Raw genomic sequence first — 23,597 nt, forward strand, 5'->3', positions numbered from 1 at the left:
AGCCAGGTCAAGGGTCTTAAATCCGTCACCAGTTAAAAATGAGTCAAGCCAGTCAATTAAATTAGTTTTTAATGAAATCAGTGTCCTCCACCCTAACAACACATGATAAAAACAGTTTAAAACATAATTCACATTAAGGCTGGCAGAATTCACGCCCGCAGTCGCAACTGTCAATCATTATAGGGCATATTCACACTGGAAGAACATAAATATGACAGACAAGATAAATAGAAGCTGTGATGAAGTATTTAAAGCATGCAGAAACACAGATCAACGCTGTCCTGAAACTAAAGACATGACTGGAAGGCCACGTGTGCTGAACACACCGAGGGTGAAGAGATAAATCACTTTCATTACTGCATTCTTCCCGTTGCATATTTAAAACGGGGTTCCCTGTTTTAAACGGCCGAAGAAAACCTGGACACAGTGGCTCGTTTTAAAACGGGGATTTCCAGCATACTCATGAATGGAAATTTCTAAGACGGGACATTTTGGTACATTTTCTAGCTGTTCTCAGTTGCAGCATTTTTAAGCACTCGGTATTGTGCTTGTGAGTGTAAAACTTGCGAGCCACAGTGACGTCTTATTTGCAATTGTTCAGTTGAACCAGTTCAAATTGGTCTTGAATCAAAAAGATTGGGGGGAAAAAATTTATCCAGTGATCATGAAAATGTAAAGTAAAGAAATGTAAAGTTCTGGGAACCCTGCTGAAACGAATCAAATGACTTGCCATAAAACACACGCGCGCACATACACACACACAGGCAAACACACTGCACAGTGTTGCATTCATGCATCTGGGAATGTTGCATCGACTCATAATCTCCTCTGAAATCTTAGTGTTTCACGCATTGGGACAATTATTATAAATAAATACAGTATCCATGTATAAATGGGATGTAAATAACATATAAATAATGAATAGTTCACCCAAAAATAAACATTTCCTGATTATTTACTGACCCCTGGGTCATCCAAGATGTAAATTACGTTCTTTCCTCAGCCGAAGAGAAATGAAGGTTCCGGGATTTTTCTCCATTTAATGCAAGTGAATGGTGCTCAATGTAGAGCATTTTTGACAGTCTAAAATCCATATTTAGGCATCTTCAAAGGGCACCACGTGACCCCAGCTGACCAATAAGGGTCTTCAGGAAAAATACTCGTCTTAGTCCATCTCTGCAAAGCACCACAACGAGACAGTTGTGTTGGCGAGGCCACGCGTGTAGGGCTGCAACTAACGGTTATTTTTTTTATTAATCAGATAAAAGGCCCTTTTTTTTTTATTGACAAAAAACACTATTCCACATCCTGTCCAATGCTGTCCTTCAAACAAACCTGTCAGATGAGTGCTATGAAAACACACAAAGTGAATATATCTACCCTTACATAAATTAACCATGGTTTTACATCCAATAAAACAAACAAAAATAATAATAAACAACAGGGTTATTGTAGTTATTCAATGTAACCACAAATGAACCATGGTTTTACTTCAAATTCATAGTTTAACTATATGGTATTTGTGTGGTTATACAAATGGTAATCAATATGCCAAAAAACATTGTTTTACTATAATAAAACCATGGTTAATTTCCGTAAGGGTATGTCTGTGCTGTAAATTATGTGCAAAAAAGTTACTAAGTAAAAGGAGTTTAAATCCCTACATTAAAATGATATAAAAAATAAAATAAAAATAAATAAAAAAACTGTTACCAGATTAGAGGAATGTTCTGCAGAAACAAACACACACAGTAACCTTTTCCTGTCATTTCTTTATCCTGTAAATAGACTATAAGTGTGACGTTTGCTTATTGGCGAGGCAATGCATGTGACATTTGCGTTTTGGCGAGGCCATGTGTGACGTTTGCATGTTGGAGAGTCCATGCGTGGGACATTTGCGTGTTGGCAAGGCCATGTGTGACGTTGGATTGTTGGCGAGGCCATGCGTGTGACGTATGCGTGTTGGAGAGTCCATGTGTGACGTTTGCATGTTGGCGAGGCCATGCGTGTGATGTATGCATGTTGGAGAGTCCATACGTGTGACATTTGCGTGTTGGCGAGGCCATGTGTGACGTTTGCAAGTTGGCGAGGCCATGCGTGTGACGTATGCGTGTTGGAGAGTCCATGCGTGTGACATTTGCGTGTTGGCGAGGCCATGTGTGACGTTTGCATGTTGGCGAGGCCATGCGTGTGATGTATGCGTGTTGGTGATGCCACATATGTGAAGTTTGCGTAATGGCGAGGCCACGCGTGTGACTTTTGTGTGATGACAAGGCCACACGTGTGATGTTTATGTATTGGCGATGCCTCACGTGTGCTGTTCGCGATACCATGCGTGTGATGCTTGCGTGTTGATGAGGCCACGTGTGTGATGCTTGTGTTTTGGCGAGGCCACGCGTGTGATGTTTGCTTGATGGCGATCCCATGCATGAAGTTTGCGTGTTGGCGATGCCATGCGTGTAACGTTTGCTTGATGGCAATGCCATGCGTGTGACGTTTGCGTGATGTCGATGCCACGCGTGTGATGCTTGCGTGTTGGCGAGGCCACACGTGTGACGCGTGTGTTGGCGAGGCCATGCGTGACGCAACCACCGCCCCATTTTTTATAATTAAAAAGCATTTTTAGCAATAAACTGAAATGAATACTAATAAACAGCAACAACCATTTGTTTTGGACAGCACTGCTTCTTCACGTGTGACTTTCCCAACATGCATGTGTCATGTGAAATGTCATAAACTCAACCGTCTCATGGAGAAGCATCGCAGAGATGGACCAAGGCCAACATTTGTAGTTAAAAAGTATATCATTTATAATGTTTTTCACTATAATTTGTTTTCCTCCAAAACCTTCATTTCTCTTCGGCTGAGGAAAGAAAGTCGTATACATCTTGGATGGCCTTGGGGTAAGTAAACAATCAGGAAATGTTCATTTTTGGCTGAACTATTCCTTTAATGTTGCAAGAGTGCCAGTATGTCCATGCCATCATATGTACACTTCTTCTACCTGAATGGGTTGCCTACGTCTCCATATCCATTCACTAACCGCGTGGAGTCTCATAAACACAGCAGCAGCTGAACTGTTGAAACACAGTGTTCTAAATGAGCTTTTCAGCAGCAGCGTCGTCATCATTACCCAGCAGCACTGCCACAGCGGCCCCGTCCCAAACGTCCCTGATTGACATGCATCCCTAGAGCCACGGTGGCGACTGAACCCGGAGCTTCACGTTCCAGTGGCGTCACCCTGTCGGAGTCCCTCGATCCATCAGCGTCCTTTAAGGATGCCGTCCAGCACGCGGTCGCCCTTCTCCGAGAGCCAGTATCCCGCCATCGCAGCCACGCCGCCGATGAAGATGGCGGTGAAGACCATGTCTCCTTTGGCGGCGAGAGTGGCAAGCGCACAGATCACCACGCCGAAGAACATCTGCTGGAGGACGAGCACCTCGTCATCCGTCATGTCGTCAAACAAACCCTTCTCAGGACCCACTGCGAAGACACAAACGGAGCAGTTACAGAGCGTGTCTTTCTTCACAGGTTACACTCGTGCTTTGACATCTAAATTGGCATCGTACACTCACCTAAAGGATTATTAGGGAGACGATACTAATACTGTGTTTGACCCCCTTTCGCCTTCAGAACTGCCTTAATCCTACGTGGCATTGATTCAACAAGGTGCTGAAAGCATTCTTTAGAAATGTTGGCCCATATTGATAGGATAGCATCTTGCAGTTGATGGAGATTTGTGGGATGCACATCCAGTGCACGAAGCTCCCGTTCCACCACATCCCAAAGATGCTCTATTGGGTTGAGATCTGGTGACTGTGGGGGCCATTTTAGTACAGTGAACTCATTGTCATGTTCAAGAAACCAATTTGAAATTATTCAAGCTTTGTGACATGGTGCATTATCCTGCTGGAAGTAAGGGGCCTAAAGTGTACCAAGAAAACATCCCCCACACCATTACACCACCACCACCAGCCTGCACAGTGGTAACAAGGCATGATGGATCCATGTTCTCATTCTGTTTTCGCCAAATTCTGACTCTACCATCTGAATGTCTCAACAGAAATCGAGACTCATCAGACCACGCAACATTTTTCCAGTCTTCAACTGTCCAATTTTGGTGAGCTTGTGCAAATTGTAGCCTCTTTTTCCTATTTGTAGTGGAGATGAGTGGTACCCGGTGGGGTCTTCTGCTGTTGTAGCCCATACGCCTCAAGGTTGTGCGTGTTGTGGCTTCACAAATGCTTTGCTGCATACCTCGGTTGTAACGAGTGGTTATTTCAGTCAAAGTTGCTCTTCTATCAGCTTGAATCAGTCGGCCCATTCTCCTCTGACCTCTAGCATCAACAAGGCATTTTCGCCCACAGGACTGCCGCATACTGGATGTTTTTCTCTTTTCACACCATTCTTTGTAAACCCTAGAAATGGTTGTGCATGAAAATCCCAGTAACTGAGCAGATTGTGAAATACTCAGACCGGCCCGTCTGGCACCAACAACCATGCCACGCTCAAAATTGCTTAAATCACCTTTCTTTCCCATTCTGACATTCAATTTGGAGTTCAGGTCTTGACCAGGACCACACCCCTAAATGCATTGAAGCAACTGCCATGTGATTGGTTGATTAGATAATTGCATATAATGAGAAATTGAACAGGTGTTCCTAATAATCATTTAGGTGAGTGTATATAGCAGGCAAAATAGGGTGTAAAACAAACTTTTTGTCACACCTACCAATGGCCGGTAACTTCAGAAAATGTACCAGCCATAAATATTTTTTACCGGCCATGAAACTGTTTTCGCAAAAATAGGCAGTTAAGACACCAACATTTTAGATACAATATTTTGTTTGCAGTTTGCAGTTTTTCCTAGCAAGATCTGGCAACACGAATGACTGGACGAACGTTTGCAAATGTGATTCTCACTCCTGTAAATGACTGAACTGTGTGTGAACAGAACAGGATTAAGCACTAAAGGGTGAACTGGCTGCAGTGTGTATGTGGCCTTTTAGTGTGACGTTGCACTCACTAGGTGGCAGATTCTCCACACAGATGCTGTCCCGCCGGATGAATCCCTCCGCACACTCGCAGCGGAACGAGCCCTCCTCATTAACACACGCCTCATTGAGTCCAGGGCAGGCGATGGCTCTCTCCGCACACTCGTCGATGTCTGACGAAGGCAGCGAGAGATTTCCAATCATCATTACAACAGAAGCATCAAATCGAAATAAGCTTGGTAAAAGTCTTACCTAGACACTTTGCTCCAGTGAGTCTGAAGCCTCGAGCGCATTTCTTACAGCGAGCCGGTCCGCTCCCCATACAGCCCACGCATGCTTGATCACAACCTACACACACACACATCAGAGCACACTCAAACACACCAATGCATTACTGAGTATTAGTGTGAGACTGACCTCTGCACTCATAAGAGCCGTCGGTGTTGAAGCAGTACGTGTTAGAAGGACAGCGAGCCAACTCTGTGCCGCACTCATCCACATCTGCAGAAACACACACACACACACACACACACAGACGGTGATAAAGAACTGGGACTGATCTGGTGACAGAAGGCAGAATGCAGCTCATCTTATTCAGCTATAATAATAAGATTATTAGTTATAATAAGATCATTATTCACTCATCCTTAAATGGTAGTGGTGTGCAATATTGACAAAAAAGGTCTCTCAATATTTTCTGGGATTTTGTCAAGAGTAGACAATATTTTGTGCTGGTTTTTGAGCTTTTCACATTCTTGTGGTCTGTTCACAGCAGTGACAGAAATGAACTTTTCCATTATGGGGCAATATTTGCCCCTTTCAAGGCACAGTATGTAAGTTCGGCCACTAGAGGGCGCTTATTCAGAACAATAAAGGTGGGTAACTCTTAAGAATAATGGTCTGTCATTAATTAGTAACTATACAGGAAGCAATGCAGGACTAATGAGTAGTAATAACTAGGGTTGAACGATTAATTGCATTTGCGATAATATCGCGATATGATAAAACACGATTTCCTAACCGCAAAGGCTGCGATTACAGTCTGGTCACGTGACACGCGAGAGTAAAGTTTGCAGAAGAAGCAACTTGGCACATTACACATATATGCCTGGCCTAAAAGGGGAAAAAACTGTTTGTGTTTGATCTATCTAATATTGTGATGTTCATACTATAGGCTAAAATAGAGGTGGGAGAAAAGATTCTCTCTCCAATGATTCTGGATCGATTCTGAGCTTAGATTTTAACTGCAGGTGCGCGGTGGCGCTGCGTGTGTTTTAGAAACACCCGTATTCTGATTGCTTCCATTATCTCTCTCTCTCACACACATACACACACACACAATCACACACGAACCATAAAATAATATTTCATAACGTCCGGAACGGTTGACGGCGCGAATCGCAATGACATTCGCAGGCTTCTTTGCACAGGATAAGCGCTGTGAGAAACTTAGCTTTGATGTCACGCTTACGGTGTGTTCTCGCCCGCCGGTATTTTCCTTACAAACGCTCAACGAAGGCTTCATTCATGTCGTTAGGAATGCAGTGTGCTTGTATATTAAAAAATAAGTAACTCACTGACAGAAGGTTTTCCATTTCAAATGCTCACGCGGCGCTTTGTGAAGAGTGCTCGCGAGCACGCGTCTGTGTGAGTCTCAAAATGCTTTTATGACGCAAAATTAATGTAAACACCGTCAGTAATTTCATAATGAATTAAACAGACAGGGCAAAAACATCTTATATTTCAAAAGAGATCTGTGCATTAGTGTGAATGCAGGTCTCCCGCTGTCTATGATGATGTCATGATTAATAATCAAACAACAGTAAAGCTGAGAGAGAAAAATCACTCACAGTTCAGACACTCTTAAATACTGAAAGCACTCTTTGTTCATTGCTTGTAAAATGTTTTTTGTTCCTCTTTATGATTTACTAGCTTATGTTTTGCAGCTATATTAGTTTATATATTTAAAATTATTAACATGCAATTGTTTTAATTAAAATGTTATAATGTCCTAGTTATTTTAAAAAGCTTATAATTACATATATCATAATAAAAAATATTTTAAGTTTTTAATAAATTAATAAGATTAATTAATAAGGAAAAAGTTCAAGAATTGTTTTGGAATCGGATCGTGACTCCCAGAATCGTAATCGGATCGTGAGGTACCAATTAAAGATTTCCACCATTACTATACAATGATGTATTGTTGAATAATACAGAAGATAAAGAGTTTAAAAAATAATTGCATATTAAATCGCAATCGCAATATTGGTTAAAAAAAATCGCAATTAGATTTTTTTCCAAAATCGTTCAGCCCTAGTACTAACTAGGGATGGGTATTGACACAAATTTCACAATTCGATTCGATTTCGATTAACAAGCTTTCGATTAGATTTTCGATTTGTTTCGATTCAATTCAATATTGATTATTTTGGATATGTATCAGGTATAATAAATGGAAAATGTTCTCAAAGAAAACATATTTCTGAACTAATGTTGTAAACTATGGGAGTCAGTTGATACTACATTAGCCTACTAATATTGAAGGTACAACTTAACAGATTTGTATACAAACTTAAATGACACTAAATTATGTTTTTATATATATATATATATATATATATATATATATATATATATATATATATATATATATATATATATATATATATATATATATATATATATATAATAAAGTTATAATATTAACTTTACAATTACATAATCATAATTCTACTACAATTAGGTTTTTGGAATATAAACATTTAAATGGTGGCTGTCATAAAAACTTGCCAGATTTATTCATACATGCATTAAATATAGAAGAACATCACAATGAATATCCTATGTAGTGTGGTGCATATAATTAGCAAAATGCTCCTCTCTAGAGTTAATTTTTCTAGCTGACTAACGAGTTTATGGACACTGGATATGGCTTTTCTGAGGTAAATGTGACGTAACGACATTGTTTACAAGCCGTTTTACTGACGCCTTTCCGCGGTTGAAACACTGATTGAGCGATTCTATGTGACATGATACAGATTTCGGTAAGTTGTCCTGTATCTTTTAACACACTTTCAGAAGCTCCTTCATGTTTATTTCGCGCTGTTACTGGAATAAGGCGGAAGAGAAGATCCGTTCATGTTTGCTCCGCGCTGCCGGTTCTCTTAAGCTGAGCTGCTCCAGAGCGATCTCGCGCCACAGCGCCAAACCGGTATTTATGTTTTTGAATTTTGTAAAAAAAAAAAAAAAAAAAAAAAGACGTCATTTGAAATCTGAGACTTTGTTTCATATCAGTAGTAATAAAACACAAAGATTATTGCGATTTATTGGATGGGAGGTGTGCTACAATGTTTATTTCATTCATTAACTGAAAACAGGATGACTAATCGATTCTTGGGATTTAAGAATCGATATTGTTTTGTAAAAGTGAGAATCGATTAAAATCGAGAAATCGATATTTTTTACCCAGCCCTAGTACTAACACTTCAGCTACTACTATTAACTAATATAGAAACAAGCTGAACTAATCAGTAGAAGTAATGTCAAATTTAGGAGATTATTAGGTAATCAATAATTACTGAAGGAAATTAGCCTCATTAACAATTTACAAATGATAAAGAACATTATTGTGTGTCTGAGATGTAATCAATCATCAGTTTTACTCTCAATAAACTCATTAAATGCATCACTAATTACTAAGTGTTACTCTGCCGGAACTACTAATAATCTGGACCATTATCTTAAAGTGAAAAACATTGAAAATGTTGTGATTAGTAATTAATTAAAGGTCCCATGACATGAAAATGTCACTTTATGAGGTTTTTTAACATTAATATGAGCTTCCCTAGCCTGTCTATGGACCACCAGTGGCTAGAAATGGAGATAGGTGTAAACCAAGCCCTGGCTGTATGAAAGCTGGGGAAGAAAATGAAAGCTAAGATGGGCCGATCTGGAATCTTCCCTATATGTCGTCATACGGGGAAAGGTTACCTCCCCTTTCTCTGCTTTGCCCGCCCAGAGAATTTAGAGAAAATGGATTCAGTTTATTTTTTTACATTATAATTCAGTCGCAATGTCAGCACAGGCTTTACAAACAGACTTTTATGATATGGATTCGACAGCACCGCCACACACAGTGAGTAACAGTGTTCATTAATGCCTGATCTGTGATTTCTGATGTGTAGCTAATCACTCAAGTTCACAGACTTTCTTTCTAAATCGTTTAATACTGTTTATGCATCAGTGAATCAAGCCAGTGACTAAACGATCAACTTCACATTGTTTCTCTTAGTAGCATGAAACAAATCGGTTATTTATAGTGTGTTAAACTACATAGAGCGATCAAAGAACACTCTCTTTATAATGTTCGGAGCTGTCAATCACACGTCGCGAGTGTATCTGCTAGGGATGCCACAATACTCAATATTATATTGAACCGTTCGGTCCAGCATTCACGGTTCAATACGCGCTTGTGAATTGCGGTTTTTCGGTTTTGCATTTAATTAATTATTTTTATACAAATTCTATCATTTGTCTCCATCCCAATACTGAACAACGCGACATACATTCACATTACACGTTAGTGGTAGAGTTATACTCACGGAACACTATAATTCACAATCACGAAAGTTCATTATTTGCATGCATTTTACAGCCTTCATTTGCGTGCATATGCACTGTTTTAACATGCGCTTCTCCGAGCGTGCGCACTGAACGCCTGTCAAACACGCGATTACTGGACTAAGTAATCTTACTCCGCTAATACGGTCAAATACACACAAGATAAACAAACACAGTCAGTTATCTAAAGTGAAAGCAAAATCGGCGTGTCTGTAGCCTATATTAGATGCACGCAGGTCTTAAATTGACAGCAGGCAGCCTAGTGAACACGCGGTCCTTAAAGGGACAGTTCACCTCTAAAATAATGTCATTATTTACTAACTCTAATATTGTTCCAAACCTGTATTCATTTCTCGATGACAGAATTTTCATTTTTGAGTGAACTATCCCTTTAAAGTTAATACAACAACAAAAGACAAAGAGAAAATCCCTCACTGCTCTTAACTGAAAAACTTTAATACAGTAGCTTTAATAAGAATCAATGTATATTTTATATTGAAGTCTATGTAGTGTTTTAATTTTACATTTATTCATTCAATTTCATACTTAAATGCTGCTGTACAGCTCTGAGCTGCCAGTGTAAATCTTTATATATATTTATTTTATATTTTACAATACACTAGGAATGTGTACAAGGTTTTTTATAAGTAAAGTTTTAAGTTTAAGTCAGGTTTTTCAATTCTTGTAAAATAAAGAAAGAAAAAAATAGTATTTTTTCTCCTTAACCTCTTGCTGTTCCTGTCGCTTAAAATAGAATAGCAAAAAACTGATGTGACAAGCCATCAGAACCGAACCGAACCCGAAAACCGTGGTTGAAAACCGAGGTACGTATTGAACCGTGGACTAACTGTATTGTTGCATCCCTAGTATCTGCACACTTGACCAAACTCCCGTTATAATGAATGACACTGTTATGTTGCACAACGAAGCTCTTACTGTATTCATATCGATGTCGTGTTTGCTGTTAGTTGGGGTGAAAGCATTTTGTGAGAGAAATAGCACTGCAATGACGAGATCACTGCATTCACATGATCAACAGACTGCATGTGTACTCAATACTCACTGCAGCCTTTCATGTGATGGGAAAAGATCTCAAAATAATGCTATAATCAACACTTTCACAATTCGTTCATCTCGACAACTGTAATAGTAAAAAAAGTAGTAATAGTATTCGAGAGGGGTTCCACGTGTAATACGCATTTCAAATGCTAAGATGTCAGCCAAATCACAGCAGTGGGCGTTTTCACTGAAGTCTCACAGCAGACACGCCCCTTAAAACAGAGCATTCAAGCCAGAGGGCTAAAATCAGGATAGAAAAATGCCTTTTATTTCTAAATTATGACATTTTATGATGTAAAAATCATACTAACAATATAAGTACACCTCAGGAAACATTATAAAAATAATAAAAAAATCCATATCATGGGACCTTTAACTATATCGTTTGATATAAATATGAGAGAAAAATCCTGTATATGGGTTTGAACCACAGGAAAGTGATAATTAAACACAGACAGTGTCAGGTAGTTTGAATTGGAAAAACCCAGTTTTTACAAATATGACTTTTGTTCAAACCTTTTTCCAAATCAGTTTCATAGCTTCATATAACTCAGTTTGAACTTCATGATGTATGAGGCTGTAATGTACACACACACACAACCACACACCCACACACTCACCCACACACTTGTTGCTGTGAAGGATCCATCCAGGCTTACAGTCCTGACATCTGTTGTCCTGTGGACCGCTGCACTTCTTACAGGAATGATGGCACGCTACCCAAAACAAGACAGATCACACAATTAATTTCCTCACATATAAATTCTGTCTAATTCCTGTCCGCTCGTGAGACGGGTCACCTGAGCAGGGCGGCTGTGTGTGATTGGAGCTCTTCTCTCTGTAGTATCCGTCGGCACAGCCCTGACACAGAGCGCCGGAGTATCCCGGGTCACAAACACAGTCTCCGTCTCCCAGACGTGTGCCTTCACCCTCACAGCGGCCCAGACCTCCACACACTCCTCCAGGGCCGGACGGACACTCTGCGCACACACACACACATACATATATATATATATATATACACACAGACATACACACACACACACACACACACACACACACATTTATATACACACAGAGACATACACACACAGACAAACACACAAGTACATATAAGAACAGGTTTCTCTATTGATATTTGTGTTTGAAACATAAAAAATATGATACAGGAACATGCAAGCATGAAGCGTAACTGTATCTTTCGGAGTCAACATAACCCATTCACTGTTTCTGTGGAAAATAAGGGAAAGCTGATCCGCCAGTTTGGTGCATCTGAGCAAATATTATATTAGTTGAGTTGCCGCAAGGCAGAGACACTCAAATTACATGGCCTGGGGCCAATTTTACAAGTCACATTTATTTATATAGTGCTTTATACTATACAGAGTGTGTGTGTGTGTGTGTGTGTGTGTGTGTGTGTGTGTGTGTGTGTGTGTGTGTGTGTGTGTGTGTGGACTGGTAATCCCTACGTTATGGGGACAAAATGTCCCCACAAAGATGGCAATATCCAAAATCCTCATCCTTGTGGGGACATTTTTTGGTCCCCATGAGGAAAACATCTTATAAATCAGACTAAGTGATGTTTTTTGACAATGTAAAAATGCAGAATGTCTCCTGTGATGGGTAGGTTTAGGGGCAGGGGCAGTGTAGGGGGATAGAATATACAGTTTGTACGGTATAAAAACCATTACGCCTATGGAAAGTCCCCATAAAACATGAAAACCCAACATGTGTGTGTGTGTGTGTGTGTGTGTGTGTGTGTGTGTGCGCGCGTGTGTGTGTGTGTGTGTGTGTTTGTGTGTGTGTGTGTGTGTGTGTGCCTGTGTGAGCATGTGTTCACCTGCACATTCAGGTCCATAGTGCCCAGGTGGGCAGCACAGCCGGAGCTCCTCGATGCACAGCCAGTCAAACAGGTCTGGAGACTCCTGCTGTCTGTAACCTCACACACACACACACAACACTTTCTCATAGACACAATATCTTTCCCACTTTACAAACACTTTCTACAGCTCAAAGCTCTCCGGAAATACATCATGTAAGTACGTCCTGTAAGTGGACAAGTGGTCAAGTGCAAAGACCGCAAGTGTGTGGGTTGGGACGGACCCTTAGTGGATTCGGCTCTGTTGAAGATGTCAGTGAGTGTGACTGGAAACGAACTCCACGAGTGAACAAGCTTTGAGTTAATCAGCCGTGAGTTTGTGCTTCATGTGATAGTAACTCAAGCGCTCTCACCTGTGAAACCACCACGTCTCCACCTGGTCCTCTATCTGCTCCAGCAGACGGTTGCATTCAAAGTCGGATTTGTCACACGCCGCCTCAACGATCTCTAACAGACGCGTTTCACTGCACACAGACACACACAAGCTTTTAAACAAAGCCTGGAACATTTTGATCATATACAGTCAAGCCCGAAATTATTCATTCCCATGGCAAATTCTGACTTAAAGTTACTTTTATTCAACCAGCAAGTTTTTTCTTGATTAGAAATGACACAGGCGTCTCCCAGAAGATAATAAGACGATGTACAAGAGGCATCATTGTGGAAAAAATTATTACTCATCTTTTATTTACATTTGAACAAAAAGTGGCATATGTCCAAAATTATTCATACCATTTGCAAACTGTCCCAGTCTATGGGAAAATCCAAAGATCTATACCATTCCAAATAGGTACAAATGTTTTCAGCCAGTGGACCAGGGAAGGTAATCACAGTAAACGGCACCATGAAAAAGGAGCAATACATCGAAATTCTCAACGACAACATCAGGCAGTCTGCAGAGGACATTTCAGCATGACAACGACCCAAAACACACAGCAAAAGTGGTGAAGAAATCCTGACTTAAATCCCATTGAGAATCTGTGGAGGGAGCTAAAGATCAGGGTGATGGCAAGGAGACCCTCCAACCTGAAAGGGTTGGAGCTCATCGCTAAAGACGAATGGGCAAAAATACCAGCGGAGACATGCAAAAAGCTGGTCAGCAATTATAGCAAGCGTTTGATTGCTGTAATAGCCAATAAAGGCTTTTCTATTGATTATTGAGAAGGGTATGAATCATTTTGGACAAGCCACTTTTTGTTCAAATGTAAATAAAAGATGAGTAATAATTTTTTCCACAATGATGCCTCTTGTACATCGTCTTATTATCTTCTGGGAGACGCCTGTGTCACTTCTAATCAAGAAAAAACTTGCTGGTTGAATAAAAGTAACTTTAAGTCAGAATTATGAATAATTTCGGGCTTGACTATATGGAAGTCAAACCTCCAGTCTGAAACACGTCACACTTACAGCAGGACCGAGAAACATCTTTACCTGCGTGAATATTTGGCCAGTTTCTCCTCTTCCCAAGCCGTATTCCCGCCTCCGAAATTCTTATTGGCTGTTCGCTCCAAGCCCTGAAACAACAGTCGGTACACTTTATACAGGTAAAGCTGACTAGTTGAAACCATCAAAATATGAACCAATAAAAGTTTGAAATATTAAATATGAGGGAATAACAAACACTAAACTCTTAGTAACGGTATTTATCGGACTAAATGATTTGGCAAAAAAGGGCAAACTACAGCTCCAGGTTTGATTTTAAAATGCAAAACAAACGCATAGAAAAACAAAAAGCTGACAAACATTGACTACATCATAATCAGTTATTAATATTGTGTTGGTTCTCTCATTTTTGCATGTGTTCATAATTTGTTTATATGATAGCATGGACAAAATTATAATATTGCGTATTATAATACAATGCATTAGTGTCTGCACACTTTTTCAATGCCGTTTGTTTTTTCCAGTCATTTTTCCCATAAAAAGTTTTCGTTATAGCATTATAAGCTCTATATTTTATATAACATATAAAAATACAAAAGTACGTGACAGTGAACAGCTTTAGTGAGAGAAAGAACTACAATCCCATGAAGCTTTGCAAACAGCATAATTGAATTAAAAACGATGGAGAAATATCTTTACAAAAAATTATTTCTCATTTACTCATTCACAAATGTTGATTATATATACACAGTCAAACCAAAATTGATTCAACATTCGATTTCAACATTTCCACAAACCCTCACATTATCACAGTTTATTCGCTATAGTTTAGAAAATGTTAATAAAATATGACAAGAACTCAGAGCTTAACTGTGTCAGAACAAATTCATCTTGATAATGTCAGATAACTTGGATAGAAAGGGATGAAATGGATAACAATCAACCAATCAGCTGTTTAATTTAACTACACAATTAGATAATACCAATTTAGGTCGACCAATGACCAAGCAATGCTTCATTTTGTTGAGGTGTCAAAGGTGGCATTAGCAATTAGAGAAAAAACACTTCAGCAAAACATGGTCAGGTCAAAGTGTCTGAATCATTTTTCTCCCAAATATTTATCAATTTTACTGGTAGTCACTGTATGAAACTTTTTTCTTTATTTTGCTCTCCTCACTCACATAAATTAACTATAGTGTCCTGCACAAACTAGTGAAATATATCTGCTGTCTGAATCATTTTTGGTTTGACTGTATTTATGTATGTATGTATATGTGTACAGTATATATATATATATATATATATGTGTGTATTTATATATATATATATATATATTATATCTAGTGTTTGAATAATTTTTGGTTTGACTGTGTGTATATATATATGTGTGTATATAGGTGTGTATACACACATATATACACACATATATATATACACACAGTCAAACCAAAAATTATTCAAACACTAGATATAATATATATATATAAATACACACACACACACACACACACACACACACACACACACACACACACACAGACAGTACCGGTCAAACATTTGGAAACTATTTTTTATGTTTTTGAAAGAAGTCTCTCCTGCATTTATTTGAGAAAAAACAAAGAAAAAAACAGTAATATTGTGAAATATTATTACAATTTAAATAATGGTTTTCTATTTTAATATACTTCAAAGGGTAATTTATTCCTGTGACGTCACACGCACTTTCAGAAATCATTCTAATGTGCTGATTTGTTATCAATGTTGGAAACAGTTGTGCTGCTTAAGATTTTTATAACGTATGATTTTTCAGGATTCTTTGATTAATAAAAAGTTAAAGAACAGCATTTATTCAAAATAGAATATAATAAATCAAATCATCATACTAGAATGATTTCTGAAGGATCATGTGACACTGAAGACTGGAGTAATGATGCTGAAAATTTAGCTCTGATCACAGGAATAAATTACACTAAAACTAGAAAACATTTATTTTAAATTGTAATAATATTTCACAATATTACTGTTTGTTCTGTATTTTTGATCAAATAAATGCAGGCTTGGTTAGCAGAAGAGACTTTTAGAAATGTAATGTATATATTTTTTACGTAATGTATAAAGAAATTGTACATTTACATTAAAAAGACATTTTACAACATATTTTAAGTTTACAGCAAAATATGCAAATATATTAAAATATTGAAGTATTTTGAAAGCATAAGGAGATGCTTCATGGGAGTGGGCGGAGCTAACGAGATCTTTTGGGGTGTTTTGCTTTATTCGATTCTCTGATTGGTGGAATTTTCTGCACAGCATCATGGGTAATGTAGTTTTTCACCAGGAATTCCTCTGTTAAACACTTATTTTAAGAAGAAGCAAATACCATTGATTAACAACCTTGTAGCATGTACATACTATGTACTTATTATTGTAATAACAATATCTGGCTAATAATTAGGTTCTAACCCTGAACCTTAACCCATGTGGTTACCTTATATTACCCAGTACTTTCTTTGGTAACTACACTAATAATAATAATAATAATAATAATAATAATAATAATAAACATTTATTTGTATAGCACTTTTCATACATGAAGTGCTTCACAAGCATGAAAACAAATAATGGGAATACAAATTCACGCAAAGTCAATATAAAAATATACAAAAACAGAAAGGTTCAAAATGTAAAAAACACTGTAAGTACACATAATGTAAAATAAAGTAAAACTGTTATCCTTAAAAATAAATTTCCCTATGGAGAAAGTGAATTAAGTTTTTACTTCTGGAACCGACTGTTGCTCTCTATACATTCAAAATCTTTAACATATTTTTCATAATATTTGAATTATAGGTGAAGATGTCAATTTTCCAAGGCATCACTTTTGCACCTTTTCCGTTTATTGTTGTTTTGTTGTCCTGCGTCTGAGCACAATTTGTGTTTTGGATGTACACACCTATTTTGCATTTTTTGTTTTCCATATGAATAAACCGAACTGAATGCTCTCTGAGTTATCTACACTCACCTAAAGGATTATTAGGAACACATACTAATACCTTGTTTGACCCCCTTTTGCCTTCAGAACTGCCTTAATTCTACGTGGCATTGATTCAACAAGGTGCTGAAAGCATTCTTTAGAAATGTTGGCCCATATTGATAGGATAGCATCTTGCAGTTGATGGAGATTTGTGGGATGCACATCCAGGCCAGTTCCACCACATCCCAAAGATGCTCTATTGGGTTGCGATCTAGTGACCGTGGTGGCCATTTTAGTCCAGTGAACTCATTGTCATGTTCAAGAAACCAATTTGAAATGATTTGAGCTTTGTGACATGGTGCATTTCCTGCTGGAAGTAGCCATCAGAGGATGGGTACATGGTGTTCATAAAGGGATGGACATGGTCAGAAACAATGCTCAGGTAGGCCATGGCATTTAAACGATGCCCAATTGGCACTAAGGGGCCTAAAGTGTGCCAAGAAAACATCCCCCACACCATTACACCACCACCACCAGCCTGCACAGTGGTAACAAGACATGATGGATCCATGTTCTCATTCTGTTTACGCCAAATTCTGACTCTACCATCTGAATGTCTCAACAGAAATCGAGACTCATCAGACCAGGCAACATTTTTCCAGTCTTCAACTGTCCAATTTTGGTGAGCTCGTGCAATTTGTAGCCTCTTTTTCCTATTTGTAGTGGAGATGAGTGGTACCCGGTGGGGTCTTCTGCTGTTGTAGCCCATCCGCCTCAAGGTTGTGCGTGTTGTGGCTTCACAAATGCTTTGCTGCATACCTCGGTTGTAACAAGTGGTTCTTTCAGTCAAAGTTGCTCTTCTATCAGCTTGAATCAGTCGGCCCATTCTCCTCTGACCTCTAGCATCAACAAGGCATTTTCGCCCACAGGACTGCCGCATACTGGATGTTTTTCCCTTTTCACACCATTCTTTGTAGAAACTTCCCTAGAAATGGTTGTGCGTGAAAATCCCAGTAACTGAGCAGATTGTGAAATACTCAAGACAGGCCCGTCTGGCACCAACAACCATGCCACGCTCAAAATTGCTTAAATTCCCTTTCTTTCCCATTCTGACATTCAGTTTGGAGTTCAGGAGATTGTCTTGACCAGGACCACACCCCTAAATTCATTGAAGCAACTGCCATGTGATTGGTTGATTAGATAATTGCATTAATGAGAAATTGAACAGGTGTTCCTAATAATCCTTTAGGTGAGTGTATGTTTAAGTCACAGTCACATGACAGACACAGTCAGTGCCACACACCTGGATGAAGCGGTCAGTGAGCTTGCGGCAGGTCTGACAGGGTGCGGTTCTCACGGTCCCCACCGACAGCAGAGAGCAGAGAACCAGCACAGACACCAGGGGCCAGGACCACCACATCCCGTCCGTCCTGCACACACACAACACAACACGGCTTCATTACAAATCCATGACTGGAAGGGCTTTATGAAGGCTGGTGTTCCAAATCACTCATCTCACTCCATCTGTAGGATGGTAAGAGCTTGTCATGGTACTTTGTTTTAATGTTTTGCACACAAGGATTCAACTAATGCACTTCCGTTAGTATGTGATTACTGGATAAGGACTTTTAAAGAGGACCTATTTACAAGATGCAATATAATTCTCAGGTGTCCCCGGAATGTGTGTGTGAAGCTTCAGCTCAAAATACCCCACAGATAATTTATTATACCATGTTGTAAAAGCCCATTTTTGAGTGGAAGGAAAAACGTGCTGTTTTCGTGCATGTATCTTTAAATGCACATGAGCTGCTGCTCCGCCCCCTATCCAGAAGAGGGCGGAGCCTGTACTGCTAGTGCCTCAGATACTCTGTCAAACACTAAAACATCTGTTTGGTGTTGATGATCATCTCTATTGCGCTCACGCTCACGTGACATTGCAGTTCTTCATCATCATGAAAGTTTATTATCTCATACGTTTTAAAGCAGCACTAGGTAACTTTTCAACCTTTATTATATATTTTCAAACCTCTTGTGATTATACATCGACGTACAATAGGTTGAATGACGCTTCTGCCACAGCCTGACGGAGTCTGTATCGTTTTTAATCGTACTTTTAAACTTCGGGTTTCGGGTAGTAACCCGAGAAAAAAAAGAACTACAAAATTCGACTGCTTTACGGCACGTCACTTCCACCACCACCCCCACTTCCTTAAATTCGGACGTGCGAGCCCAACTATCATTTGTTTGCCGAATGTTATAGTCATGGCCGAAGCAGCACAGAAAAATAAGAAAGCAAAGGTTTTGTCGGAGGAAAGCAAAAAGAGGAAACGAGAAAGTGATCGGATTAAAGGCAGGACGAGGATCAACATTGGGCCAGCGTTTGCTCGTTGGCGTGAGCTGAAGGAGGAGGGGCTACATTCTTGCAAGTAAATACATAAGTTGTACAAAATCATATTTTAGGATACCTAACATGTCTGTGATATTGGTTTATTTGTCTTGCCTCAAGCTATAATGCAAATCGATTTTTCAAATTTGCAGATTCATCTATGGTAGCTTGATATTATAATATTGACGATATATGGTTATATTACCTACCACTCAAACATTGAATTGAAGTATCATATAGATTCTGTAAAACGGGAACCAATAGACTAGGCTACTATAATGACGCTGGCTTGTAAACGTGAGCATCGCGATCATTTGGCGTTTGAAAAAAATAAAACACATGAAATGATATTCATATGACATGCTGAAACATATGCCACTGTAACGTTACCTGGGATGAAGACATTTCACACGCGACGCAAGCAGAACACCTGCATGTGAACTCCTGCAGTGTTCAGGGCTATCATGGTTGTCATGTCAACAAATGCACGTGCGATGCATCCACCGATGTAGAATGACAGAGTTTACGACAGTAGTAGAGGACAATACTGTTTCCCAACTGTAGGGGGACCCCGAGAGCAAAACCTACCTAGTGCTGCTTTAAAGGAACACGGTGACTTTCTGGGACTTTAGCTTATTCACCATATCCCCCAAGTTAGATAAGAGCATACATACCATTCTCATCTCTGTGCGTGCCATAACTCTGTCTGACGCACCCAGTGCTAGCCTAACTTAGCACAAAGCCAGCTAGCCTACTGCTCAAGAAGTGACAAAATAACGCCAACGTTTTCCTATTGACATGTTGTGATGTGTATAGTTACATCGTGTACTAAGACTGACGGAAAATGAAAAGTTGTGATTTTCTTATATCTAGACTCTCATTCCTGCGTAATAATCAATTAACTTTGCTGCTGTACCATGGGTGCAGCGGCGCAATGCTATTACACAACGCCTGAAAATAGTCCCCAGCACACTCTCTGTGCACGCAGGTTGTCACGTTGGGTATGTTGACGGAAGTTAGCCTATTTTCAGGCGCTGCGTAACATCATTGCACCGCTGCACTCATGATACGGCAGCAAAGTTCCCTGATTATTACGCAGGAAGGAGAGTATAGTTCCTAGCCATATCACCCTAGAAAATTGCAACTTTTCATTTTCCGTCGGTCTTAGTACACGATGTAACTATACACATCACAACATGTAAATAGGAAAATGTTGGTGTTATTTTGTCACTTATTGAGCAGTAGGCTAGCTGGAGCCGTTTACCTCCAGTCATTGTGCTAAGCTAGGCTAGCGGGGGCGCGTCAGACAGTTATAGCACACATGGAGATGAGAATGATATGTATGGACTAGTGATGCACCGATCATGATTTTACATGGCCGATTCCGATACCGTTTTTTTTTTCAAGAAAACTGCCCGATTCCGATACCGATTTCCGAATTATTTATTTTTTTACACAATAAAAGGATGAAAGTATACATGAACAAGATGTTTATTTGGTATTTAACAGGCTAAATTGGCTTTTGGCTAATGAAAACAAGTCCACAATCTGAAATTAACGGGAAATTTAATTGGAAATTAAAAGGCTAAAAGGTGACATTAAAGGCAACAACTGCATATTCTGCAATTCAAACAAAGATTTTACTTAAATCAGCATTTGTTTTTAAATTCAGTGTAAAGAAAAAAAACCTTTACCTGTGAAATTAAATAAAACCAAAGTATATAATTGTTCCAAACAATTGTTGTTGTTTAGTGCAACGAAAAAAAAACTAAGATGCTACAGCAGGTGCTTTTTAAATCAAATTAAGTCAATGCAATTTTATGGTAAAATAAAAATGATCATCCTATAGGCTACAAAACTGATAGTATTTAATTTCAAAAGTGCATACATGTTCTACTTTAGGCTACAAAAAGAAGTATTTCGGCTTTGTCACAAGTTAGTCTGTTTCGTTCTCATCCGATCCAACACGTGAGAATCTGAGCTGAACAAACGCTCACTATCTGCACTTGTGCAGGGCGCGGAGAGGTAGGCTCGCGCAACTTCAGCTCGCGCAGGAAAGCGGCTCTTCATTCCCTTCAGCGTATCTCGTCTCTTCCCTCAGTTCTCCAGTTTCCATTTGTAACACACAAGTGACATGTTCGCGACTGATTGCAATATAGGCATATGTGCACGCGGGCACACTTCCGGAAAAATCGGCAGATAAATACAAAGAAAACCGCGCTAGAAATCGCGCGCTAGAAGCAAAAACCGTCCGGTTCTGATTTTTGGCCGGTCAACCGGTGCATCCCTAGTATGGACTTATCTAACTCTGGGGGATACGGTGAATAAGATAAAGTCCCAAAAAGTCGCGTGTTCCTTTAAAGTCATATCAGTCTAAACTTCTGATATATTGTTTTTTTGAGCACACACAAGCGAAGCACGTGCACAGAATGCTGTGTGTCAGACGGAGCGTCCCGTCAAGTTCTTTCACGTCTTATTGCGCTTAAACTGTCAAATTCATAAATATGAGTCAAACAACAAGAGAAAAACAGAAAATCACTCTCTGCTCTTGACTGAATAATTTTAGTAGCTTTAATAAGAACACATTTCTGACTGAATGCCCTGGCGACGAGATAAACGTGGCAGACTGTGTACAACTCACAGAGGGACGGGGCTAAGCTAACAGGGCGGGGTCCACCATCAGTCATGGGCGAGGCCTAAGCATGTGTGACGTCACAGTGGAGCACATTCCTGAGTGGCTCATTTTGAGACAGTTTCAGATTTATGGCAAAATAAAAAACGGAATGGATGGATTTTTACCACAATAGGGTGGTTGTGTTCACATTGCGGACACAATTATGTTTAAAAACAATATAAAAGTGAAATTTGCATAATAAGTCCCCTTTAAAATAATTTTATAGAGGCTCTGCACTCACACAGATAGATTTCTTGCTGATTAAATCTTTTTGACTAGAAAACCGTTAAACAGTGTTAGGCAGCAATTACAACTTGAGCTTGAAATTATTACAATATAAGGATAATATTACTAATATGACATGGCATAACCATATTGTGTCGCTATATTATCATATGTGCAAGGCAGTCTTGGCATCAACAACAGCTTTTCTAAAAACGTTAATATGTGACCCTGGAGCACAAAACCAGTCATAAGTCTCACGGGTATATTTGTGGCAATAGCCAACATTGTATGGGTCAAAATTATCCACTTTTATTTTATGCCAAAAATCATTAGGATATAAAGTAAAGATCATGTTCCATGAAGATGAGCGGTGAAGATTTTGTACATTTCCTACCGTAAATATATCCCAAATGTAATATGCTTTGCAAAGGACTTAATTTGGACAACTTTAAAGGAGATTTTCTCAATATTTACATTTTTTTGCACCCTCAGATTGCAGATTTTCAAATAGTTGTATATCGGCCAAATGTTGTCCTAATAAACCACACATCAATGGAAAGCTTATATATAGATGATGTATAAATCTCAATTTCAAAAAATTTACTGACTGGTTTTGTAGTCACACACATTAGATTTTTCATCCTTCATGCACTGAATCCCAGCATCAGTTCCTCTTCCTGTTTGTGGGCAGCACTGATCTGAGATCATCTTCAGTCGAGACTCGAGTGATGCTGATGCTGCATGTATGTAGGCCACTGACTGACTGCTGGAGTTCATCTATTCATGCAACATCACAGCTCAAGTCTTCAAATAACCGATGTGGTCCACCTACACTGGATTAATCAAACTGCAACAATGTTTCTCCGGCGATCCTGAGGCGAGACACTGGATTGAAACGTTGCATTCACCAGCTCTTTCATTTGAATACTGACGCAAGATGCTTTGTTTTATGTTCTGTATACTCACTTCACAGGTTGCGTTTGGGTAGTAAACAGCCTCCAAATCTTTCCCACAGACAGACGTCTTCGGGGTGCGTTTCAGGAGCGGTTATATCGCTGCATTAAACATCTCAGGCACCGCCGTCCGCGATAGCGCTCGCTCTTCTAGCTCATTCTGTGTGTGCTTTGCAGCTGAGCGCTCAAGTCCCGCCTCCTTGCGTGAACAGCCAATCAGTATTAAAGAAGGATTTTAGTGCCCCAATCACAGACCGCCGTGTGCCAAGATGAAAGGCGCGGATCGCGTCGTCATAGCCCCGCCTTAATAATATCAGAATACAAAACATCTAACCTGTTATCCCTTTTTTTTTTTTTTTTTTTTTAAGAAATGGAATTGTTTTCATATAAATAATAATTCAAAGTTACTTGCTCAAATTACTTTTTTACATTGTTATAATGAAGTCT

At 39.2% G+C, this 23,597-nt stretch overlaps 1 protein-coding gene across 1 annotated transcript; it reads right to left on the reverse strand.

Moving 5' to 3' along the window:
• Positions 1–53: 53 nt before the first annotated feature.
• Positions 54–23,302, reverse strand: creld1b (cysteine-rich with EGF-like domains 1b). Its single transcript, XM_079826594.1, has 11 exons — positions 23,164–23,302; positions 18,216–18,342; positions 13,987–14,069; positions 12,909–13,019; positions 12,517–12,608; positions 11,477–11,656; positions 11,297–11,392; positions 5,412–5,495; positions 5,247–5,342; positions 5,027–5,167; positions 54–3,483 (listed from the first exon to the last, which is right to left on the reverse strand). The coding sequence occupies exons 2-11, from the start codon at positions 18,330–18,332 to the stop codon at positions 3,263–3,265; spliced, it is 1,221 nt and encodes a 406-aa protein (XP_079682720.1). The 5' UTR covers positions 18,333–18,342; positions 23,164–23,302; the 3' UTR covers positions 54–3,262.
• Positions 23,303–23,597: the final 295 nt, after the last annotated feature.

The sequence above is a fragment of the Gobio gobio genome (genome assembly GCF_949357685.1).
Source record: "Gobio gobio genome assembly, chromosome: 10".
Classification (NCBI taxonomy): Eukaryota; Metazoa; Chordata; class Actinopteri; order Cypriniformes; family Gobionidae; genus Gobio; species Gobio gobio.